At 43.9% G+C, this 26,374-nt stretch overlaps 1 protein-coding gene across 1 annotated transcript; it reads right to left on the minus strand.

The window, feature by feature from the left end:
* Positions 1–120: 120 nt before the first annotated feature.
* On the minus strand, positions 121–20,353 carry sars1 (seryl-tRNA synthetase 1). Its single transcript, XM_056274058.1, has 11 exons — positions 20,189–20,353; positions 19,605–19,675; positions 18,813–18,893; positions 16,706–16,864; positions 13,847–13,990; positions 8,415–8,570; positions 6,927–7,148; positions 4,727–4,856; positions 4,381–4,538; positions 2,869–2,998; positions 121–1,416 (listed from the first exon to the last, which is right to left on the minus strand). Exons 1-11 carry the CDS (start codon positions 20,322–20,324, stop codon positions 1,262–1,264), a joined length of 1,542 nt encoding a protein of 513 aa, XP_056130033.1. The 5' UTR covers positions 20,325–20,353; the 3' UTR covers positions 121–1,261.
* Between the last annotated feature and the right edge of the window lie 6,021 nt (positions 20,354–26,374).

The following is a 26,374-nucleotide window of genomic DNA, read 5'->3' on the forward strand; positions in this document are numbered from 1 at the left end:
AAGTACTGTAAAGTATTATATGCACCGCTGGTAACATCATTCTTGTTGATAAGGAAATCAATACTCGTACTCTAATCTCCAATGTGACTGGTCACTGAACACAAAGACAAGAGGTTCGTTTCCATATTCACCGATGTTTTCATATTTATTGTGTACAGTGAACACCACTTTGTCAATGCTCAATTATATATATATATATACTTTTGAATACACGCAGCCGTGTCAATGTTTCAACCATAAATGCTAGCAAACATCGTTCTTTTCAACAATGACATGAAGCAACAACTACTGTTAAAATGTAATGTGTGGATGATTTTTAAGTCCAAAGCAGACAAACATACCCAGGTTAATTTAAAAAATAACCATAAAATAAGGCGAATCACGGTAATGTATAGGCTTCGTATAGATGTCGTCCTAAAATATCGTTTGCTGATAACAGAGACGGGTTTTGGTTTTATTACACAGCCAATACAACAGTCGCAGAATTAAAGTACACTCCAAGAATGAACTGGATTCATTCACTTTCGACGGCCACCAGCCATGATGGAGCTTACTGAACCCTCAGGAACCATTTATGATCTTGTTGGTCATTCACTGGCGATACAGGAAATAATCAAGGATGCCCAAATACTGGAAACATATCTGCTTGTACCTACCATGTGTAAAATTACCAAGTGCAAAAGAAAAGTGGACCAATGACAACTACTGATTTAAAAAGTCCATAGTTTGCCTACTTTACTCTACATATCAATTTAAAGTGTCAGTGTCTGCCGACTTTGGACTTGATGCTGCCAGAGTGAATCGGGTGATGTTCAGATTTGACTGACAGACTGGTAGACGGTCTCGGCAGGAACTCTGAGGTGGATTGTAGACAGACGAGCGAATGGAGCGATCCCTTTTTGAACGTGAATCGGGGGAGGGAAAGAGGGATGAGTCGAGGGACGAACTGTTGAGATGAGATGATTACAATCCATCCAGATTGAGATAGACGACAATAGAGCCCCCGCCTAGTTTTCTCTAGTGTGAACTTGCCCCTTAAATGTGGACTTGGGATAAATCTCCTTAAATCCTAATCATGACCATTCCCCATGGGCGAATGAGAAAGCAGACCCCGAGCAAATAAATTCAAGTTGTCTGTGGGCAACTTCACCCTTAAGCATCTTTCATGAGGAATAATGATAACTGCATGGCTCTATTCCATCTGTTTCTATCTGTGAGGACAGTAAATTGACACCGTGGTGCCCAGCTGTGGTACTGAAGTCTACGAGTCGTTGACGGACATGTTCTCCACGGCGGTCTGCAGGGTCTGGTCTCCTCCCTGCTTCTTTTTCTTCCCTCCTTCTTGTTTCTTGGCTTTCTTAGTGACCTCCTGATCGATGGGGGCAGGCTTAACAAACTTAATCATCTCTGTCAGATCTGCAGGGAGTACATACAGAGAGACAGAACATATTTAGGCCTGAGAACAGAGACCCATTAAGGACAACTGTACACATTTTTAAACAGTCAAAGCAAATGATTTTGAGCATAAAAGTTCTTTATCAACTCCAAGAACATAACCACACTAGACTTCAGCAACAAGGGGGATGCGACACTCAAAAACTGTTTTAAGATTTGATAAAAACAGTCATCTCAAAATTTGGAAATAAATTATAGAGAAAATAACAGACACTGGTGAATAAGTCCACAATGGAAACGAGTTTTTCGGGAATGGACATACTGAAGAGGATTCAGGTCTGCTGGAGTCTCATTTGAATCTAACAGATTCAAAAAGTTGGGGCATATCTTTGCTGAACACAATTACATGAGTCACAAACATGCCAGGATTAACAAATTGTCAAGTGTCAGGGCAACACAGATTATTTTACCACTAGAACGACCAGGACTTCACTCCTACCTAAAACCACCATAGGCGGTCCAAATGACCGCCGTTTTTTACACTCTATATTCTGTCAAGATAAATACCCAGTTGAGATATTAATGCATTGCATATGTTACTATGTCTGTTAAGAAACTAACTGACACCAAAATTAACATTTTAGCAACTTTAATATTATTTTTCAACCAATTTAAAATGGCGGCTGTCCAGCGCCTGTAAATACTGCAGCGCCTCGGTGGTAGTCATGGTGCGTCTGTAACGGCGTCTGTAACCAGACATGTTAAAAATAATCAAAAATCAAGTGTAGACTATTTCTCTGCAATGGAGGATGCTAGTGTGTTTCTAGGACAGAGCAACGAACTTCACGAAGGAAATGACAAGACCAACACGTCATAAATAGTGACATGACGTGCAAATTACGAGCGGTCATTTTGACCGCTCATGGTAGATCTTACCATAACTTTTCTTTTGTGCAATTGATCTAAAACTAATTTTAATGCACATTTATGCAATTTTTGGAGCATTCAGGGAGCAGCAGGTCTGTATCTTTTTTTCCACAAAGTTATTAAACTTTGAAAATCCAAAACCGTCAAAATTATCGCCTTGGTTGTTCTAGTGGTAAGCTGTGTAACATCTCGTTGAGTAGAACAGAACATTATCGATTTGGCCAAGAATCTGAGTAGTGTGCTTTAATGATAAAGGGCAAATATATACTCTCTCTCTCTCTCTCTCTCTATATATATATATATGTGTGTGTAAAATTGAATTCATTTCTAAATGTTTAATTTTGATGGACGGGTGGGGGGGGGGCGACAGCCACATTGTGTTAAAAACGTGCATGCTTGAATGGAAAAAAAAACTCCTAGTGTTTAGCGCTCTACACTATGAAGCGACTGAGCACGGGCATTTGTTTAAAACGGTGTTACACTAATGGACTACATCAACATCAATCCCGTTGTCCAAACCCGCTAAACCCACGAGGCGTAATTTACCTGGGGGCATAAACGCCCTGAGCTTCTCTGGAATGACAATGCCCTCCTCCGTCTGGTAGTTCTCCAGGATGGCACACATCACACGTGTGGTGGCGCACATGGTTGCGTTCAGCATGTGCACGAACTCCGCCTGCGTGACAGAAAGGGATCTCAAAAGGTGTGTCCTGTACGTTTTCTGAGGCTGTGTCCAGTACGGATGCACCAAAACTTTAGCCACCTTTCAGAATCGGCTGAAACAGGCACTTTTGATGATCTGCCAATGGCAAAATATGCCCAGAAAATCTGACCAAACATTTTTATACACATTTTTTTTAAAATTATTTTGTCCAATAGTAGTGTTAAACGTGATTGTATTTTTGCAGCTCCCCCCTTATTCTGCATCCTGAAACAGCCTACAACACAATGTGCCATGCATCTTTCCTGAATGCCTGATTCCATGTGTATGTAAACTTACATGGCCAATAAATCTGGTTCTGATGTCTTAAGGGCAGCAAAAATCCCAGCAGTATGGAGATAGTAGCTCACTATTTTGTTAGATAACAGAGCAGTTATTTGTAAAAGCTGCTCCATTGAAATAAAGAGGTACATCATCAAACTATTTCTCCATTACAAATTTAATTTACCACCTGAAAACGTAACAGCGTGGTGGCCAATTTTTGAGAATCAAAATAATTTTTTGGGAACAAAATCCTGGGGGAAGGGCTGATTTTTTTTTTTTCTCCCCAATTGTATCCAGCCAATTACCCCACTCTTCCTAGCTGTCCTGGTCACTGCTCCACCCCCTCTGCCGATCCGGGTAGGGCTGCAGACTACCACATGTCTCCTCTGATACATGTGGAGTCGCCAGCCGCTTCTTTTCACCTGACAGTGAGGAGTTTCACCAGGGGGATGTAGCACATGAGAGGATCATGCTATTCCCCCCAGTTCCCCCTCCCCTGAAAACAAGCGCCCCGACTGACCATAGGAGGCGCTACTGCAGCGACCAGGACACAGCCACACCCGGCTTCCCACCCACAGACACCGCCAATTGTGTCTGTAGGGACGCCCAACCAAGCCGGAGGTAACACGGGGATTTGAACCGGTGATCCCCGTGTTGGTAGGCAACGGAATAGACCGCCAAGCCACCTAGACACCCGTAAAAGGACTGAATTTTATGTAATGCTAATTAAAGTTTTTCCATCCATCCATTATCCAAACTGCATATCCTGCTCTCAGGGTCGCGGGGATGCTGGAGCCTATCCTAGCAGTCTTTGGGCGACAGGCGGGGAGACACCCTGGACAGGCCGCCAGGCCATCACAGGGCCTAATTAAAGTTTTTCTTCTTTGTAATTTGGTTAATGAATAGTCACTAGTCACTAGATAGCCCAGAAGGTAAACATTTAACTGTACAGTGGTACACATTTTGAAATAAAACACATTTCAGCATCAGCTGAGTTGTTCCATGTTGTATCATCTCAGCCAAAATTGTTGTATTTCAATGCATTCGTAGTGTAGCGGGACTCTAACTCTTACTTTGTCCATCATCTTTTTGGTCTGTCCATAGCGAATGCGGAGGCGTCTGGCCTGGTAGTCGGTGCAGTTGGAGCAGGAGACCAGCTCTCTGAAGGCACCAGATCCAGGGAACCAGGCCTCCAGGTCCAGCTTCTTACTGGCTGCATGATTAAGGGCACCTAACACAAAAGACAATAACTAGTCAGTGGGTCTGTCCCAAATCAGTTATGCTTTAATAGCAGCCGGTGATAATTAAATATCAGAAGTGATTAAGAGCCATAACCAAATTGCTTAAATCAATTACTGAAAGGAGGAGGGATGTGTGTGTATGTGTGTGTGTGTGTGTGTGGGGGGGGGGGGGATCTACCAGAAACAATATTGATGATGCGATAAGGAATTCCTAACGACTGGTAGAACTCCTCCGCCGTTTCGATCATCTCGTCGAACATCTCCCAGGACTTGTTGTCGTGGGGGGACGCGTACACAAACTGCTCGATCTGATGGGAGAAGGACCAGGGACAGCAGGTCAACTCTGGATTCATTACACCAAACGCAGCACAAATGTACAAACGCTACATGTCAGCAATGTGGCGGTCAGCATCACAACTATGTAGCGTGGCATCAATGTGAAAATGAAACCTCTGCAAAAGATAAATACATAAATATGACCTTCAATCTCTACAACTATGGAGTCAAATTCTATTTTTTTAAACATTTGAGACATGTAAAATAATATTTGAAAATAAAAACAAAACGCCAGTCAGTGCAGTGCTGAGGGTAATACCGTGAATATGACTACTACTCTAATTCTAATGCACATAATACACACACTGCAGTACGGCCCCCCTGTGGGAGAGGCAACGTCAGCCTCCTTACTCCCCAGGTTAGGAGTTGTTTCAAGCGACACCCCTGCAGACCAACACCCGCCTTCCTCACTGCAAACAAACTCCCGTTACCTGACAGAACTGTGTAGAGATCAGGGAGGGACTAACTGGGACCGGGGTTAGGGCTGTCGCAATTATTACATAAACGCCTGATTGCTTATTGCTGAGCGGCTATTTGACCTGACCGCGATCACTTTGCATGATAGTGAGACTTGTTTCATTTGTATAAAAACAGCTGGATGAAACTAACAGAAATGTCATATTTCCATCAGTATTCCCACGTTGTTTCCCACCGTTTGTTGTTTGACGGGCGCTCTTTTAATGACGTCATCTTGTCGCCCCTGGCACATGGAACTAATTACCCTGGTCTTCTTTCTGTTCTACTTTTTGTCAAATTGAAATGTTAAGAAAATATTTCTCAATAAAATAAAAAAAAAAATAGTGCCAACAAACTATCTTGAGACGCTTCTTCTATAATATTTGACGACTGCATTTGGACGAGCATGTGTTGACATCAACATCATGGACGCAGCTGCAAAGCCAAACGCCACAGCATCATCGGAGCACATTTTGCTTTTAAACCAAATGAAAAAGGAGAGCCCGATAACTTGGAGGAGACCATTTGTCGGATTTGCAGGAAAAAGGGGGCAGTCAAAAGCGCCAATACCACAAATAAAAAAAAAACATCTACGGATCCACCACCCCACTCAACTCGCCACACTTGAAAAGACAAAATAAGATTAAATCACAAATCAGCCTGAGCTTTTTGATGATGTACCCGTTTTTTTACTTGTTCACAAGCTACAATTATGCATCACTGGTATGTATCACTGGAATGTGATTTAATCTTATTTTGTCTTTTCAAGTGTGGCGAATTGAGTGGGGTGGTGGATCCGTAGATGTTTTTTTTTTTTATTTGTGGTATTGGCGCTTTTGACTGCCCCCTTTTTCCTGCAAATCCGACAAATGGCCTCCTCCAAGTTATCGGGCTCTCCTTTTTCATTTGGTTTAAAAGCAAAATGTGCCCCCGATGGCCTGAAATTTCGCCTCTGGCTATTTCCTCTGCAAGTCAAATGAAAGTTTTGTTTTTTTTAAAGTTAATCTTTATTCTTGGTTTTAGTTGGAATGCACCTAAAGAATGCCTCATTTTAAAAGGAAAAAAGTGTCATAACACAGAACCTTCAGCTAAACCACTGGTGGTTGCAAGAAATACCGCTCTTAGGTGAAAGAGGCTAACTTGATTGCAAATCATTGTTTTATTCTATCAGTATCCTCTTTTGAGTTATTATTACAGGAGTCAAAGCAATGTTGAACCACCTGACATAAAATTAGTAAATAATAAAAAGACCACAAAAAAAAGAAGATAAAAATCAAACACAAAAAAGACAATTAAATCGTTAACCACAATTATTTGCATGACAATTAATCGTCAACTAAAATTTCATGATGGGATGGGTGCATATTTGAGCCCAATTAAACTTTATAAATGTGCTTTAGTAGAGGAAATGGATATGAATCAGAGTGGGGACACTGTACAAAGAATAAGAAATAGACTACTGCTTGCCCTGAAAAGAGAACATTCATTGACGGCCAGGCTATCAAATGTACTTTGTTTGTGCGATAACCACTGGAGCACTCCTTTCACAATCGTTCTTCCAACACTAGTCCCAAATAGTCCCATACCTTCTCAAACTGGTGCACCCTGAAGATTCCACGGGTGTCTCTGCCGTGAGAGCCCACTTCCTGTCTGAAACAGGTAGAGAATCCGGCAAAGCGCATCGGCAGGTCCTCAGGCTTGAGCCACTCTTCCCGAAGGAAAGCTGCAATCGGCTGCTCTGAGGTGGCAATGAGGTACTTCTCATCTATGGAGCTGTCATCGGCGTTCTCGCTGCCCTTACCGATCACCTGAGATGCAAGGGTACCACAGACGAGATCAAAACAGCAAGAGCAGAAGACAAAGGCAAATGAGCAAGACAGCAGATAAGCCAGAGCCCCCTTTAACTTCTTCAGGTGATTTGTAGGTTGTCATCATAGTAGACATGGCTACCCTCTGTAGAAATGATTTTCACAGCCAGGGGTCAACCCTAGACCATTCCCCTACCCCAATATATTAATGAATTCTGCCCTTACCCTCACAGGGGACTCCTTTTTCCACTTCAACAAACACCAAATGTCTTGTAATGTAGCCCTACATCTGCATATATAGATATTCATGCCGAGGCAGGGGTATTATTCGGCACATGTGCTTTAAGAGGGCAGCGAAACAGCTGGGTTGACATTACTGACAGTAGGTATCAAGGTACTAGGAGCTACTGACACTTCTAACCCTTCCTGAGATGTTGTGGGCCAGACTCACTGGAATGTCAGTTAGGTAAGGTGCCCGTCTGATAACCTCCGTCACATGCACGAACTCTCAAAATAAACCCTCTGGCACATGGATCAGGTAGTCTGGTGAAAAATGTTGGCTATGAGATGGGCCAGTAGATTTGTGGAGATGCAGGCTGATTTCTTACATTGTAAGCGTACCTCTTTCAGGTTAGTAGATTGTGCCAGAACATGTATCAATACATAAGCATGTTGTCATGATTCATTCGTACTTCATAAGCATGAATGTCTTCTTTGTGAGTGCTCCTTCTGAAGCACGACAGGGGGATTGTTAAATCATGATCTCTGTAAATGTTTGGTGAATACCGCAGGTTAAGTTTGTCCATTGATTGGGTCTCCTCCATGGGGGGGGGGGGGGTGCGACAAAAAAAGAGGTTGGATATGGGGTTCTTGTTGGCTACTCTGGAATGCTGGAAAACATGACCTTTCTGTTGACACATCTCTTCCATTTGTTACCATATTAATAAAAGATAATGGAAGTAAATTCATTTGTTTATTTTAATTATAGATCATTAAAATATGCTATGTTTTAAAAGTAGCAAGTAGTTACACAGTGAGAAAAAATAAATCATGTGTAGAAATCAAAAATAATCATTTTATAATCGCATCGTTGCCCTCTGAATCGAATCGTGAGGTGCCTAGAGATTCTCACCCCTGATCCCAACAATACCAAAAACTGTGATATCTGTCGTCACAATAACAGTGACATGAAATTTTCATTCCGTCACATCTCTGAACGTGACAACCAAAGATGGAAGAGTAAGGACTTTTAAAAAACTCCAGTACCTTGTAGAGCTCCTCGTCAAACTGGCTAAGCTGAGCGACCTCCTGCATGACCTCTTTCCTCATGAAGAAGGGTGTGTACAGCATAGTGTACTTCTTGTTGTGGAGAATCCTCAGTGCATAGTTGATCAAAGCTTGCTCCAGGAATACCAGGGGTCCCTTCAAAAAAGAGAGCAATTTAAGAATGTGGTTCCTTAAAATACAATTTAGTCTGCAAATAGAACCAGGCTATACTCCAGCTTTTTGTGGGTGCCTGCATATCCTAAGTGGCAAAACACAGGCGAAGCAGGGTACATTTGTTTGCATAGCACATTTCAGCAACAAGGCAATTCAAAGAGCTTTAAGTCAAAAAGTAAAAGCAACATAAGACAATAAAAAGACATTTAAAAACAACTAAAAGAGTAAAAGTTGCAGCGCAGTGTAAGATGACCATCAAAAGCTTCAAATTTGATTCAATAAAAAGCAGTTGCAGACAGGAAAGTCTTCAGCCTTGATTTAAAAGAACCGTGAGTTCCAGCAGATCTGCAGTTTTCTGGGAGTTTGTTCCAGATACTATGTGGTGCATAAAAACTGAAAAGCTGCCTCTCCATGTTTAGTTTTGACTTTGGGGAGAGAAAGCAGACCTGTCCCAGATGATCCGAGAGGTCTGGATGGTTCATAGCGTAGAAGAAGATCAGAAATGTCTTTTGGACCTAAAGCATTCAGTGCTTTATCAACCGAGTGCTCTATAAACCAATTTGTTGACGGCCAAGAAGCCAGTATTAAAGACCTCAGAACTGGAGTGATGTGAGTCACTTTTTTGGTATTAGTAAGGACTCATGCAGCAGTGTTCTGAATCAGCTGCAGCTGTTTTGATCAAGTTTTTAAGAAGACCTGTAAAGACGCCATTACAGTAGTCGAGTTGACTTAAGATAAATTCATAGACAAGTTTTTCCAAATCCTATTGAGACATAAAAACTTTAATTCTCGACATATTCTTCAGGTGATAGCAGGCTGACTTTGTAATTGTCTTAATGTGGCTACTTAAATTCAGGTGAGTCCATGACTATGCCATGATTTCTGACTTGGTTTGTGGTTTGTAACATTTGATCTTTGTTTAACTGAAAAAAATTCTGAGACATCCAATCGATTTGTTCACTTACTCAGCGCTTGTACGGGATTATAGTCCCCTGGTGATATGGTGTATATCTGTGTGTCATCTGCATAATTATGGTAACATATTTCACTCTTTTCCATCATCTGAACTAATGGGAGCATATAGATCAGGGGTGTCCAATCCAAACTTACTGAGGGCCATTCTGAGGGTTGTGAATAAAATCGGGGGCCATGACATTCATTACAGTGATTCTTGTTATGGTTACAACCCATATGCTATTCATAAAGCACAGAGTTTTTTAGGATTATTGTATATTTGATTGGTCTCTTTGTACAGTAAACTTCAATACTCTGTATGCTTCTTCTCATTTTGCTGTCGGTGTGACATTCAAATTTCCCCAACCTGAGGATTAATAAAAGGCAATTCAATTCAATTCATATACGACTCAGAGGTAACATCAATGCAGCCAAACTGGCGTGTTTATTCACACAATCAAACCAAACACATGACTGGCGAGAACCTGTCAGGAGACATATCTACCGCACATCGCCGGTGCACCATCCGTTGTCAGTCCAACGAGTTTATTCCAGGGCAGTTCCATTTTGTTCACGCTCTGCTGCACTTGGGTGAAAATGTCCTGTCCTGTTGTCCCGTGAATCGGTTTCACGTCTAAAAGTTCCTCAGTGACGGACAACTGAGTGTCCACCCCTCGGATGAATATGGACAGCTGGGCTGTGTCCGTCCTGTCTGTACTCTCATCTACCACTAGTGAGTATGAAACAAAGTCCTTGGCTTTTGATTTTAGCTGGCTCTCTATATCGGAGGCCAGTTCATCAACACGACTAGCCACAGTATTTCGGGACAGGCTGATGTTTGAAAATGCCTGCTTCTTGTCAGGGCAAACAGTTTAGTGCTTTGCCAGAAAGTCCAACCCAGTTTTCCCAGTCGGTCTTGTAATATGTTGTGGTCGACTGTGTCAAATGCAGCACTGAGATCCAATAATACCAGGGCTGAGATTCTGCCACCGTCTGTGTTTAAGTGGACGTCATTAAAGACCTTAACAAGAGCAGTCTCAGTGCTGTGGTGTGGTTGAAATCCTGACTGGAACACATCAAAACAGTTGTTTAGTGCCAAGAAGTGTTTCAGCTGCTGGAAAATGGCTTTTTCAGTTATTTTACTTGAGAGAAATTAGGTTTGATATGGGCCTATAATTGCTCATTAGTGAAGAGTCTAGATTATCCTTTTTTAAGAGTGGCTCGATGACAGCAGTTTTCAGGGTATGTGGGAAGAAACCCGAGAGAAGAGACGTGTTGACAGTTTGTACAAGATCTGAGGCCATGCAATTAGAAACATCTTTGAAAAAGCCTTTTGGCAGAATATCAAGGCAGCAGGAGGATTTCTGATGATGTATAATGTCCTCCAAGTTTTTATGGTTGATGGGATCAAATTATTCCCATGGGAATTGCTTTGACTTCTACAGAGAAGATGTAACTGCTGGAATGAGTCTTTGTGCTGTTGGTAGAAAGACGACTGAAGGCAGAGGACAGGAAGAGATGATGAAGGCTGTCAGCTTCTACTACTATAGTATGCTGTGTTTTACAGCATATAGTAGTTTGTATTTACTGAACTTGTGTTACCCAATTCATGCCCTCACTTTTAGGATGCTTTCTCAAACCCGAGACACAGTCTCCAGTAATGTGGAGCATTAGTTGTCAGTTACAATCTGACATGAATTGATAACTTCTTAGCGCTAAATAATGAAGTTAGAATGATGAACATTCAATATTGATGAGGGAAAATAGCCAATGATTTAGTTCAAGTGTTAGATTCAGGTGTTTTGAGTACAGTGGGCATTTTACATATTCTGCTCATTCTTCATACTCTGGATCTTCCACAGACTGTTGAAGGTTAAATTTTTAACTTCAGCTTCAGGGTGTTTTTAGGCTCTTGAGAAGAATAGCTAAAGAAATGCCCTGTGATGGCCTGGCGGCCTGTCCAGGGTGTCTCCTTGCCTGCCGCCCAATGACTGCTGGGATAGGCTCCAGCATCTCCGCGACCCCGACAGCAAGACAAGTGGTTTGGATGATGGAAATGGATGGGATCCAATGATGTCATGCTATTTGAAATGATTTTAGGTGGACACAGGGACAACACATACCCTGTACCTAGTACAGAGGCACTGACTGCCAGTCTAATTTTCTGCATTTTGTCATCGAAGAATTGCAAACTCATTGCTAGCCCTTGTAAATAGAAATTCAGATGATACTGCCACAGCAGGGTTTGTTAGTCTGTCAACAGTAGCAAACAAGGCACATACATTATTATTGTTTTTGGCAATGGTGTCAGAGAAGTAGGACCGCTTTGCATTTCTCAGTTCCACATTATAAATGCGTGTCTCTCTTTATAGATGTCATAATGAAGAGAAAGATGTTTTTCGCCACCTGCGTTCAGCTTCATGACACTCTTTTTTTTTTCTTCCCTATTCTGACCAGCGTGGCACATCTCCATGGAGTTCTTTTCTTACCAGAGACCACCTTCACCTTTGTGGGCGAAATGACATCAATAACATTTGTAATTTTAGAATTGAAATTATCTACAAGCTCATTGACTGAGATCTAAGAGAGGGCAGGTGTGAAAGAGACTTCCTCTGTTTCAATATTTGTGTGCCAGGAGATAGTACTCTTAAAGAAAACACGGGAATGATCAGCGATAGCAACATCAGTCACGCCAAACTTAGAAATGATCAGACCCTTGGAGATATCCAGGGTGTGCCCCTTGTTGTGTGTGGGCTCCGTCACGTGCTGAGTCAGTCCATAGTTATCAACAACACAACACAGTTCTTTAGTTCCTCTGTCCTGGGGGTTGTCAACATGGATGTTTAAGTCACCAAAAATAACTACACAGTCAAAGTCAATGCGGATATAGAAGCAGTTCAGTCATCAAAAAAGTTTGCATTGTATTTAGATGGCCTATAGATGTTTAGAAATATAACTCAAGGAGAGGAAGTCAACTTAAGAGCCACATATTCAAAAGAAGCAAAATTTCCATACGATATCTTCTTGCAGTGGAGCAAATCATTACACAAAACGGCAACTCCACCTCTTTTCACAAGCATTCTGGCTTCGCTCACAAAACTGAAGTTGGTAGGAGCTGACTCGGTAAGAACAGTTGCGCTGTTATCTTGGTCTGACCAAGTTTCAGTTAAAAACATAAAATTGAGATTGTGCTTGATGATGAAATCATTATTTGAAAATGTTTTTCCTGCCAAAGGAGATGCAGGAGAAATGGGCAGGAGTAACGACCTGAGCAACTTTGACAAGGGCCAAATTGTTATGGCCAGATGACAGGGTCAGAATATCTCTGTAACGGCAAGAATATTGGGGTGTTCTCGGTCAGCAGTGGTAAGTACCTACCAATGGCGGTCAAGGGCCAAACCACAAATCGGTGGCAAGGAGCTGGTCGCCCAAGGCTCGTCAGTGCGCAAGGGCAACGAAGGCAATCCCGTCTGGTCCGAATCGACAGAAGGTCTACTGTGGCACAAGTTGCAGAAAATTTCAATAATGTTTATAGGAGGAATGTGTAGGGCTACGTAGCTGCAGATTGGTCAGTGCCCATGATGACCCCTGTCCACCATCGAAAGCGCCTAGAAAGGGAAAGCGAGTGTCGGAACTGAATCTTGGAGCAGTGGAAGAAGGCCTCCTGGTCTGATGAGTCCAGTTTTCTTTTCGATCATGTAAACGGCTGTGTACATGTGCACCATTTACCTGGGGAAGTGATGACAATAGGATGATGCACTGTGGGGAGACGATAAGCCGGTGGAGGGAGTGTGATGCGCTGGGCAATGTTCTGCTGGGAAACCCTGGGTCTGGCCATTCATGTGGACGTCAATTAGACATGAATGGCCACCAACCTAAACATCGTTGCAGACCAGGCACACCCCTTCACAGCAGTAGTATTCCCTCTTTCAGCGGGATAATGCGCCTTGCCACACTGCACACATTGTTTGGGAATGGTTTGAGGAACACGATGCAAGGTGTCGCACCCAGGCCTCCAAATTCTCCAGATCTCAATCTGATTGAGCATCTGTGGGATGTGCTGGACTAACAAATCCAATCCTCGGCAGCTCCACCTCACAGTTTACAGCACTTGAAGGATCTACTGCTATTGTTTTGGTGCCAGATACCAAAGGACACCTGCAGGGCTCTTGTAGAGTCCATGCCTCAACGGATCGGTGTTTTGACAGCACATGGAAGACCAACAGCAAATTAGGCAGGTGGTCATAATGTTTTGGCTCATCCGTGTATCTGTATACACGTGTCTTAATAGAAGATGAGCTCACCTTCAGGAAGTAGCCTCTGCTCCCGGCCACCAAGGCTCCCTTCTCTCCATCGAAGCCATCGATCATGACCACCAGGTCCACATGGGAGTACTTCTTTTGCACGCTGCAGTCGCCCCAAGTGCGCTCCACCTTGTTATCTGCGTCCTGCCAGCCAGGAGAACAAAAACAACGCCACAGGAGAACATTAGGGAGGTGAGGGAATGGAAAGAGGTTCTTGATTTAGTTACATAGGTAATGGCTACGATTTGAAGATTTACATGCAAACTGTCTATTTTGGTATACATATTTCACCTTTTTTATTAGGAAGGTCTCACTCACTGAGGCAAGAAGTCTGATTTTCAAGAGTCCTGACCAAGACAGTAACTGCATGCATACGTAGGTTGCACAAAATAAAAATAAAATACACATAAATAAATAAACAAGTCAATGCAGTTAAAATAACTTCAGAGGCTCAAGTGCTAGCCAAGTCCCTCACCAGTAAATTAATGCTTCTTAAAGAGAATATTGATGTTGGTATTGGTAAATATTGGTCGCATATTTAAGACAAAAGCTAATTAGGGTTGGGCATCGAGAGCTGGTTCCAAGTTAGAACCGGTTAAAAGAATCATTAAGAAATTTTAATTTCGATTTTGCTCATCAGTTCCTAAACAATTTTCACCCGCGCTAGTTTCAGTTCCACGACCTTGCTATCCATCTGCACGGCTGTGCTCGTAGTTATGCGAGTTGAATGCATGCACGTCTTCCCGTCTCCTGTGCTACACACCGTTGCTCTTTCTGGACGGGATAATGAAGTGTCACGTGATACCGTTTTTGGTTTTTTTTTTGTGGGAAAATCATGAAGAGTAGCGAGCACACGAGTGTCGGTAGAGCCATTGGCCATCATGGACTGCAGCAAGCATTCAAAAGCATGGCTTCAGTTTGTTTGAAAAAAATGACAGGTAGGCACAGTGCAACAACACCTGTGCCAAACTTATTTCATGCAAGAGAGGATGCACTACTAACATGGCAAAACATCTTCGCCAGCATAGTATAGAACTCAGCGAGTGTACTGTGTTTGTGTGTTGCGCTGGTCTTTCTCTCCCTCATGTGCCTTGTTCTCCTCAGTCAACCCCCAGCCAACAGCCAGCACTTCATCACATCAACAAAAGTGAAAATTAAATAATGTATTTCTTACTCTTAATAGCGAGACAGCAAACTAGCTATACTTCATTGAACTGCTAAAACCTAACAAATTTGTGCAAATACTCGTAGATGGACCTTCACGTGTTACATAGTCAAGTCAGTTTTATTTATATAGCCCAAAATAACCATGTAGTCCCAAAGGGCTTTACTATCGATGCAATTGAAAACAACATAGGACACCTTCTTTCCTTGGACCCTAGACACGAATGAGGAAAACCCCCATGAGAAAACCTCATCAGGAAAATAAACGGGAGAAACCTCAGGAAGAGCAACAGAGGAGGGATCCTTCTTCCAGGACGGACAGACATGCAATAGGTGTCAAATGCATAAAAGCAACACTATTATGATGTAACGTCATGAATTACACGCACAGCGAAGTAGTGTAGAATACATACCGGTAATGCATAAAAATAACCAAAGCAAATTTAAATGTACTGGGTAATAAAATTGTAAGGAGATTGCAAAGCATATTTAGTGAATCTGACAATGTTGTGCTCATGTAATTTCTCACTCACAAACCCAGTGAGGTGTGTGAGTGATGCTGATGGGCCAGGGGACAAACATGTGATCCAATGTCAGCAGTCAAGACACATCAACAGGAATGCCATTTCCATTAGATAACAAAGTCAAAAAAAGGAGAAGGACAGGATTAGGAACGAGTATATTAGAGCAGGGTTCCCCAATAGGCGGCCCGCGGGCCGGACAGGTTGATTTATGGTCCGCGAGAATTTTTGGAGAAATGCCAGGAGGAAGATTTTTTTTTTTATTTCCCTACCCTTCCGCTATGAAAAGTAATTGGGGACCCATGTATTAGAGGGACAGCTCAGGTTGGACAGTTTGGAGACAAAGCAAGAGAGACAAGATTGAGATGGTTTGGACATGTGTGGAAGAGAAATGCTGGGTATATTGGGAGAAAGATGCTGAATATGGAGCTGCCAGGGAAGAGGAAAAGAAGAAGGCCAAAGAGGAGGCTTATGGATGTGGTGAGAGAGGACATGCAGGTGGCTGGTGTGACAGAGGAAGATGCAGAGGACAGGAAGAGATGGATATGGATGATCCACTGTGGCATCCCCTAACGGGAGCAGCCGAAACTAGTAGTAGTAGTGGTAACAAAATCACCAACGAATGTAGATTCTGATTTTGCTAAATTTGGTTGTGCTGGAAAGTATTTACCTCTAGTTTTTCACAACGCAGTAATCAAACACGGTTTTAATTAACATTTAAATGGTAATACTACTAACCGTCAGGAATTTTACCATGGTTTATCATGAAACCAGTAACGGTTTCATTTCTAAATATAACCCAAATTGGGGGGGGGGGGGCACACACTTAAAATGTTTCAGATTTTATTTTCCTACACTTTGAAGACTGCAATTCCCAAACAAATGATCTTAAAAAAAAAATCCTGTTCCATATTTTGATGATTTTAATGGACCACCATTTAAAGCGCAATACTATGGCGTAGGCTGTTTCAGAATGCAGGGTTCCTAAAGGCAAAGGTTTATCAACTTCAGCCTTAAAATAAATAAATAAAGCAAGCAAGCAAGCTGCACATTGAACTTATTAGAGAGTCAACAGCTGTCCTGTATACGTGGGGTCCAGCTCTAGCCATGGCATATATGTTTAGTTGTTACACACAGATCACGTATTACGGTTTGTCCATCTAAATCTACCTACCTCATCATTGCTAATAGGTACAGATGGGTGCAGGATGTTGCCGATCTCTCTCAAGAACTCGAAGCGTTCTGCTTCCAACTTTATCCTCGCAGTGTCCGTTTTCTGCACCGCCTCATCAACCAACAAACGCACCTTCTTGATCTGGGTTACGGTCAGTGCCTGATATTGGAAAAAGGATAGATAAAACAACAAGTTAGAAAAACAAACAAACCAGAGAAAATATTTTTAGGCACATCCTAACCATTTCTTTAATTGATTGAAATTGTTCATCCCCCCCAAAATCACTATTTTCTGAACGCTGCCATAGTGGTTAATATGCAGTAAGGAGAGTCTTTAACACTGAGACTCAAACTAGAAAAATGCTTTTCCACAGAAAAAGCGTGTGAATGCTGAGCTGCTGAAAGAAATCGCGAAAGCATTGCTGAAAATGGATAAATAGGAAAAGTCAGAAAGTCACTAGCCTACCTGAAATACCTGGAAACTGAAATGTGAAATGGCTGAATATTTTAAAAGTTTCAAAGGTATAAAAAACTGAAAAAATTGCCATAATGTGCTAAATATACATAAATAGTTTGATTGTTGAATGGTTTCTGTAGTTTAAAGTATGAAAAAGTGGAAGTGGTGCAAACATTTCAAAGTGCTCCCAGTCCCATTACAAACACACACAACAAGGCTGTAACAAAACTTGCAAGCATCTGCAGCAATGGTTTATGTATGGAAAAGGTTAGAATAGTCTGAGGTATGTGACCCCCGCTGGTAAAAGAGTCCCCAAGTAAGCCTATGTCATTGAACTGCAAAACCTGACCTGAACATTGTTCTTCTAAAAGAAGAAAAAAGAGCTACAGTACATCAGAAGAAATGGTCTTCATGTGTTATGAGAGGAGGGGTAGAATGAGAGGAGAGGTAGACTGAGAGGAGGAGGGGTAGAATTAAAGAAGGGGTAGAATGAGAGGAGGAATGGTAGAATGAGAGGAGGGGTAGTGATGAAGATGAAGTGACGAAGAGGAGGGTAGTGATGAAGATGAAGAGTAGCGATGAAGAGGTAGGGTAGTGATGAAGATGAAGAGTAGTGATGAAGAGGAAGGGTAGGAAGGAGGGTAAGAAGGTTGTAGGAAGGTAGGATAGCAGGGAGGTTGTAGGAAGGAAGGTAAGGTTGTAGGTAGGAAGGTTTTAGGAAGGAAGGTAGGAAGCAAGGTAGGAAGGTTGTAGGAAGGAAGGAAGGTAGGAAGATTGTAGGAAGGAAGGTATGAAGGTTGTAGGAAGGTAGGAAAGACAGTAGGTAGGAAGGTTGTAGGAAGGAAGGAAGGTAGGTAGGTAGGAAGGAAGGTAGGAAGGTTGAAGAGGGAGGAAGAGCGGTTAAGAAGTGGCAGAAACTGATCAAATCTACCAGATGTTGAGAGTTGACAGTAATTAGCCTGGCAGTCGAGTTTCAAATTGATATGTGATGTCACAATAGGACTGAACATTCTAACAGGCAAAGCGTATGGCAGAATTGCTAAACTTTAGAGCTGAATTGTTCAAAAACTATAAAATATTTTTAAAATCTGAATAGGATTCTGAAAGAGCTGAATGTCCTGAACTGTTTAAGCTTTAAATGGGGTTTCTAGCTCAAAAAAATTAAGGCGGAGATACAGTTCAAAGGTGATGAGGGTTTCAACCTTTCCCCATAGACTTCCATTGTTTTGAAAAAGTAGAAAAAGCTTAATATGTCTAAAAGTATAAAAGACTTCAAAAAACCTGAAATTTAAGCCTTAATGGGCTTAAAGAGATGAACATTTTGATACCTGAATGGTTTCAGTGGCTAAAAGTATGAAGGAGTAAAAGAGGTGGAAACGTTGCAAAAGTCCCCCATTGACTCCCATTCAAAAAATGGCTGAAAAAAGTTGAACATTTCAAAAATTTCAAAAGGTATGTAAAATCTGAAAGGGGAGCACTAATGTCCTTAATGAGTTGAACATTTTGATAGTTCAATGGTTTCAGTAGCTAAAAGTATGAAGGAGCTACAAAGTGTCAAAAAATGGGCGGAAGAAAAATAAATAAAGAACTGCAAAGCAATAGTGTGACTAAATATTCCTTTGCCCATTTGCACACATGCTCAGAAACATACCACTAGTGTTTCAGCTGTCAGGGCCTCCAGGTTCTGTGCCTCTTCAGGTAGAGTCTCATCTTCCCCAACTGGCTCCTTTTTCTGCAACCACCAAAAGAAAAAAGAAAAAAAAAGTGTTAACAGCAAGCAGCATAACGAGCCCTTTATCTCAGAAATCTCACTTAATCAACTCAATGTCCAGGAGTCTCCGACAGGGTAAGTATGAGGAATAACATGTGTTTTGTTTTGATGACGCCATCATACCGTCGTGAACGTGTGTGCTGTCTTACCTGTTGCTATACGTCAGCCTTGTTCCTCTGCACACGTAAGTATGACCACTATGAATGTTTTGTTGTACTGATTGTGATGTCCACATCTGTGTACTTGGCCTGTCATGTCACTGCTGTCCCTTTACCTCTCTTTTTTCTATTTTACTCCCCATCCCCTTCCCCTAGGGCAGTGTTTCTCAACCCAGTCCTCAAGGACCCCCTATCCTGCAGATTTTCATTGTAACCCTGCATAGGTAGCCCTGCTTGTACTTACTCGACCAATCATCTCGCAGCACTTAATTATGCAAGGTGTGCAACATCTGACAAAATTCATTGCTGATTAACTGAATAACTACAAACAGGTACCTATTCAGGGTTGCAAAGAAAATATGCAGGATAGGGTGTCCTTGAGGACTGGGTTGAGAAACACTGCCCTAGGGGGCACTTACCCCCAACATAGGCCGTCATTGTAAATAAGAGTTTGCTCTTAATTAACTTGCCTATTAAAATAAAGGTTTAATAACGATAATAATAATCATCATACCTTCATCTTCTCTCCGATGCTCTTGCTGCAGAGGTTCTTTGCCTTGTTGAGGTTGTCTGCAGTGAAGCGGCCTATTAAAGAGACACCAACAGAAGTCACTTCCCTGTTTAGCTCTTTTTTCTATAATTGCGATGGCTTGTGTGACGGTACGAGTGTTTGGGTGGCGTTGCACTGGCAGGGCCCATGCTTGTTTGCTGGCCCCCATCACACTCAAATAACCACATTACATGAATGTGCCACCAAGCAGCGCATGGCAGGACGAGGATGGGCCGACATGCGGCCGATTGCGTCAGACTGAACGGTGCGCCGAGTTGGATGACGCGCCGGTCTGCGCAGAAATCTGCTTTCGGAATCATGCGTTCGTACGCTGAGCCACCTCGTTTCCAGACAAACCGCCCACAAATATATTGTGCCCGTCCGAACGGACCGGGAAAGCCACCGTACACATTGTCACTATCGACAAGAGTTGCTGCACTGATTCACTTAAGCGGCTAAAAGGGCTCAGCCAATGAATGGCGCTAGCGTTAGCATGATTAGCCAACCGCTACCGCGGGACAGTGCACGGGCCCCCCTCCGACGCTTACATTTTCGCCATTCCGTATCTGCGTCGACGAACTTGTCCACAAGCGTGACATCTTTAAACCGTTTTCTCTGAGTCTCCCGGACGATTTCTGGATCGCCGCCTTTGTCGGTCCGAAACAGGTCCAAGTCGAGCACCATCTTTCCACGCAGCCTGTCAGAGGAGAGCTCTGCCCGGTCTTACCGGAAGTGACGTGACTTTGACGAGGCTCGTGGCAATTTGTATACGAAACCGATCGTCGTTGTAGACCGCTGCACTTCCGCGTTCGAACGTTAGAGCGGGGGGCGCTAGTGGGGGATAGAAGCCGGCAAGTTTGAACACGGTTTAAATGGCTAACTATGTCGCTACGTTGGATGCCGCGGACGAGAACCGATATTTGCGAAAAATTCGCAGTATCGGTGGCCAGCGTCCTTTCAAGGGACAGTAGTCCGGGTGCATGGGGTCCTTTGCATTACACCCTGAAATGATAAAAGGCAAAAATTAAATCACGCATCATGACCTAGAGCAGCCATGGGGAACTAGGCCACATTTTCAACAAATGTTTGCATTTTATTCAATTATTACGTTTTACTGGATTACACATGACTGCATGCAATGATGCATGATACTGTAACGTGCATGGATAAGTGGACACGCTGGCCGCTGGCTCGCGGGTCTGACCCTTTAGTCTAGCGGTTAGCGATGTCTCCTGCGGTGCGGGCGATACGGGCTCGCTTCCCGGCTGCGGCAGTTCCTGTGGTTGCGTTGTCCCCCGAATTTGCTACATTGGTGTCAGAAGTGGGATGGAGCGACCGTAAGGCCATCGGAAGCGTATGCGCCCTAAGGCGTGAAGGAGCTGATATGGTTAAGCGCGGGGACGCGCTTCCCGAAGGAGGGGGGTAGTGTAACGTGTATGGATAAGAAGACACGCTGGCCACTGGCTCGCGGGTACGACCCTTTAGTCGAGCGGTTAGCGATGTCTCCTGCGGTGCGAACGATGCAGGTTCGCTTCCCGGCCGCGGCAGTTCCTGTGCTTGCGTTGTCCCCCGAAGTCGCTACAATATACTACTCAACAAGGATGACAATAATAATGTGATAACAATGTTTGCATTTTATTCAATTATTACTTTTTACTGGATTACACATGACTGCATGCAATGATGCATGATATACTACTCAATAAGGATGACAATAATAACGTGATAACAATGTTTGCATTTTAACTGGGTAAGGGAGACCGGGGTAGTTACCCCTTCTTTCTAGGAAAGATAAACAAAATTGAGCATGTGACCAAATATTAAGGGGGGAGGAGGGACCATTTTATGATTTTTAACGGATAAAAATACAAATGGAGTTGAAGAATGTGATCCCATTCAGATAGGTTTAGCTAACTGTGGAATTCCATATAGCCACCGGCTCAAAATGTAGAATAGACGTAACCTATTGTAACGTGCATGGATAAGTAGACACGTTGGTCCTTGACTAACGGGTCGGACTCTTTGGTTGACTGGTTAACGATGTCGCTTGCGGTGCAGGAGATACGGATTCGCGTCCCGGCTGTGGCGACGGTACCTCGGACTGCCCCCCGAATTCGCTACACTATTACTAACTGGTGTAAACTACTAATAAGACACGTTAGTCGCTAGTTAACGGGTCTGACCCTTTAGCCGAGCGGTTAGTGATGTCGCCCTGTAGTGCAGTACCCCCCCCCCCCCGTATCGAATCCCGCACCGGGCAAGAAAATAAGCGGTTACATTGGTGGCAGCGGTGGGATCAGGAAGTGCGCAGATCCTCAGAAGTCTCTTCGGAGCGCGGGAATAACGAAGCGCGAGGGCGCGCTTCCGGGGAGCGTGACGACTGTAAACTACTAATAAGTCACGTTAGCCCCTAGCTAACGGGTTTGACCCCTTAGCCGAGCGGTTAGTGCTGTCGCCTTGTGGTGCAGTACACCCCGTATCGAATCCCGCACCGGGCAAGAAAATAACCGGTTACACTAGTTAAACTAACTAACATTACGAGTGATGAAGTGCAGACTGCAGACGTAAACATGTTTGCTGTCAGGATCCCAGAGTTGTCCATCCTTGTCTTTCCTTCTGATCGCCTGGAGCCATTTCAATCGTTTTTCTCCCTCCTTCTGCCTTTTAGGCAATACAAAAAAACAATATTTGGGTTGTTTTTCTTGTTAACAGTACAGTCCACCACGCAGCAACTTTTGGGCATTGTAGCTACGGCTAGGCTGCGTATCTAATACAGTGCGGCCTGGCGGCTTGGGTTTTCTATCCCCCTCTCCTGGCGGCCTGTTGTCAAGGTACCCGGAAGTGTTCCGGTGGTCTATGCCGCTGTATTGTTTATGAGTGTGGGGGGGGGGATACCTGCAGTCAGTCGAGACTGAAGAGGTCACTTAGAAGACTGATGAAACGTTTCTCTGTCAATAAACGTGTTGACCAGATGAACTGATGGAGCTTTCTTTGGCTTTGACAAGGGTTGCCAGGTCTCAAAATGTTACAGCTTCATTTAGCAGACGCTTGTATCCAACGACGCTTTTATCCTACTTCTGAGAGTTAATACATCACAAGCAAGGATCTAGTCATTCAACAATAAACAACACTGTTGACAGCAACTCGTCTGTGTATTTAATAGCCTAGACCCAGACTCTATCAGGCTAATATACAAATAGGCTATGCCTTGCAATCAGTGTGTTATGCTGGGCAAACAGCCCAAAAACCATTTAGCGAATTCGGGGGACAACGCAACCACAGGAACTGCCGCGGCCAGGAAGCGAACCCGTATCGCCCGCACCGCAGGAGACATCACTAACCGCTCGACTAAAGGATTAGATCCGCCAGCCAGCGGCCAGCGTGTCTTCTTATCCGTGCATGTTACACTACAATAGGCTATGCCTTGCAATCAGTGTGTTATGCTGGGCAAACAGCCCAAAAACCAAATGGTGCAACACCGCTCACTTTGCTGTAGCCGAGGCTAAACTTGGAGGTTTGCGTGTCGGGCCGAGTTCGGGTGGCTAATTAATGCATATTTTAGCAGGCCAAATGGTGCTGATTGGCTCTCATAAACGGTGGGGTGGTTGCGGGTATGAAAAAACCCTGACCACTACTGTGCCGCCACATAAATGCAAGAGTAGCTGGCTGCAGACAAAATGGCGGACCTCCGCAAGAGGCACCTCCGCAGTTGACAGGACCATCACGTGACCTCCGCAGTTGACAGGAGCATGCGCAAGAGGCACCTCCGCCAGACGCGTCTCCATAAATGCGACTTATACACCGAAGCAACATATATGTTTGTTTTGTTTTGTTTTTTTGCGGAGTCTGACTTTTACTGCGGTGTGATTTGCAGCACGGGAAATGCGTTGGTTTCTTGTACAGCTTCAGACTCTGAAGGTGCAGCCTTAAAATGTTATTCACATAGTACCATTGCACCGAACCTTTCGTTTATTTGCACATTTGTTAATAACAACGTGTGGTGTTGCTCCATTTGTTGTCCTTTTGTCGAGGTGATGCTGTGCTCCTCCTGAGATGCACTGATCTATAAACGAAGCTGATGGCAAATTGATTCGTGCGTAAAGCATAATTGATCTGCGGTTGTCCACATTGTGTCGTATTCTCTGATACGGTATAGTGAATGAGGCAGCTTACTCAAACTGTTTGTCTTTAATGAACTCCATCGGGGCATCCCCATGACATCTCTCACCTCCAGTACTGCCGTGCGTCATATGTCATATCCTGTCGTAGCAACTGTACGTCATATCCTGTCCTATCAACTGTAACGTGATAGGTTACAGGAATACTACACGTTGTATAATGAAAAATGCCAGTTTATGGGTATTTCCTAATTTAATTGTCCTACTTGTACTGATGCAAATGTACGTTGACCCGTGTGAGCTTGTTCTTCGATAGCCGATGGCGCCTAAACGCTGATAATGCTTGGCCTGTGTTGTCGCGTTGAACGAGGACGTGCGATGCAAGTCAGCATGCCAAAGCATCAGCTTGTTCCATGATCCAACTGTACAATGACATTTGAACGAGGAAGTCGAGAGCCGGAAACAGAGACAGCTCGCCTTCAAAGTAAAAGTTGCCTGTTTTGAAGCGTGTTGGCCGCAGCGGTCAATAAGATAAACTAGATAAATAAACAAACAGCCTAAATAATGGACGTAATTCATAACTGTTATACAGTCATATTTCTGCCACTTTCCCACAACCTTCACGACAGTGAATGAATCAGATCACACCAGAACGGCTCGGAAGAGTGGGGTAATTGACCGGATACAGGGAAAGGGTGGTGGTGGGGGGGGGGGGGGCAGGCAATACTCTCCCCTCACCTTTTTCTCCCCAATTGTATCCGGCCAATTACCCCACCCCCTCTGCCGATCCGGGGAAGGCTGCACACTACCACATGCCTCCTCCGATACATGTGGAGTCGCCAGAAGCTTCTTTGCCTGACAGTGAGGAGTTTCGTCCCCCTCCAACAGGCGCCCCGACCGACCGACCGACCGACCAGAGGAGGCGCTAGTGCAACGACCAGCAGACATACCCACATCCGGCTCCCCACCTGCAGACACAGCCAGTTTGATTCAAAGTCGTGGTCCGAGTTTTGCTGGACACAACAATTATGTTTATATTTTATTTGTATTGTTATTCTGTCATCAGAGATAAATATGGTTTAAAGAGACTACGAACCGAACAGGGGACTTCTTAACTACTGACACAGCAAACTGGCGTAGTGACTTGATGAAGAACCCACAGCACAGCAACTTTCGTGCTATACAGTCATTTGAAACTGTCAATACATTCGGTTAATAAACAGAGTCAGGTTCTGGGTTTTATTAAACAATCCTTAAAAGTTAATTGTGATTAATTAACCAGTGTAACCTATTTTTCTGGACTTGCCTGTTAGTGATTTTAAGTTCCTGTCATAAGCTGTTGCCACAGTATATGTTGTAGGGTAATGTTATGCAGCCAACAGCTCCCCCTGGGGGCACTGATTGATGTATACTTGCCCTGTGTAACATGCCTCAGTTCTGTTATGGGCACAGCCGGTGAATACATGTTACTAAGCGACACAGCCTGACTCTGTCTGTTATTCATATGCACCTACACTTGCAACATGGTGTCAGAAGCTGTATTGGAACCCAACGTGAGTCTTACGTTGCCTGTTTTTTGAACAGCGTGCGCTTATTTTTTTACTAAGCGTAGCTAGAAGTTTCAGTTAGCCTGCTAGCATTAGCATCGAGCCAAGACGATGGCTTCCAATATTCCGCCGCCGGAGCCCATGAAGATTACTGGGGATCTTCACAGCAACTGGGCTAGCTTTCGATCAGAGTTTGAGGATTATGTGCTTGCGACCGGGATCGACAAGGCAGAGAAGCCGGTGCAGGCAGCGACGCTCCGGAGGCTAATGGGGAAGGAATGCCTCCATGTTTACGTGCACAACCTGGGACTCACAGCGGAAGAGCAGAAAGACGCCGGAGCGATACTCGACAAACGGGGAATACTTCACACCTACCAAAAACGTCATCTTTGAGAGGTATGTTTTTGGCAACCTTAAACAAGAGGAAGGAGAACCTGTGGATGCTTTTGTCACGAGACTGAGAGAAAAGGCTGCCACATGTGAATATGGAGCTATAAGAGACGAGCTTATAAGGGACAGGCTTGTTCTCGGAACAACTGATGAGGGCGCCAGACGACGCATGCTAAGAGAAAAGGAGCTTAAGTTGGAGGGAGCTATTGACATTTGCCGTGCAGCGGAGGTGTTGGACAATAAGTTAAAATCCATGTCACTTAGCAGCTCTGTGACTGCGGAGAGCATCAATGTAGCATATGGACAGCGACCAGGACGGAGACCTACCAGCAGGCCATCCGAGCCCACCAACACATCTGCACAGCCACAGAGAGGCACAGGTGAATGCAAGTACTGTGGCACACCACACAGACGGGGGCGAAACCTGTGCCCCGCATTTGGAAAGTCATGTCGCTTGTGTGGCACTGCTAATCACTTTGCCAAAGTATGCATGAAAAGAGGCCAGCAAGCACGTCAGTTGAACGCTGTGGATGACCCGCCGCTAGGGGACCCGGAGGACAGCGACCGCGATGAGAGGGATGTGTACACGGCTGAGAGCGTGGGGGCTGTGAACACTCAAAGGAAAAAGTGGTTTGTAAACCTGCCACTGCACAGAGGGGTCCAGAGGTGCCAGCTTGAC

Source organism: Lampris incognitus, chromosome 2 (genome assembly GCF_029633865.1).
Source record: "Lampris incognitus isolate fLamInc1 chromosome 2, fLamInc1.hap2, whole genome shotgun sequence".
Classification (NCBI taxonomy): Eukaryota; Metazoa; Chordata; class Actinopteri; order Lampriformes; family Lampridae; genus Lampris; species Lampris incognitus.

Excerpts from the sequence above, each read along its gene's own strand:
- sars1 (XM_056274058.1), bottom strand. The coding sequence starts at position 20,324 with ATGGTGCTCGACTTGGACCTGTTTCGGACCGACAAAGGCGGCGATCCA. Across the intron at positions 18,894-19,604 it reads GCATCGGAGAGAAGATGAAG|AAAAAGGAGCCAGTTGGGGA; the intron begins GTATGATGATTA and ends TGGTGGTTGCAG. Across the intron at positions 16,865-18,812 it reads TGACAGCTGAAACACTAGTG|GCACTGACCGTAACCCAGAT; the intron begins GTATGTTTCTGA and ends TTCCAATATCAG.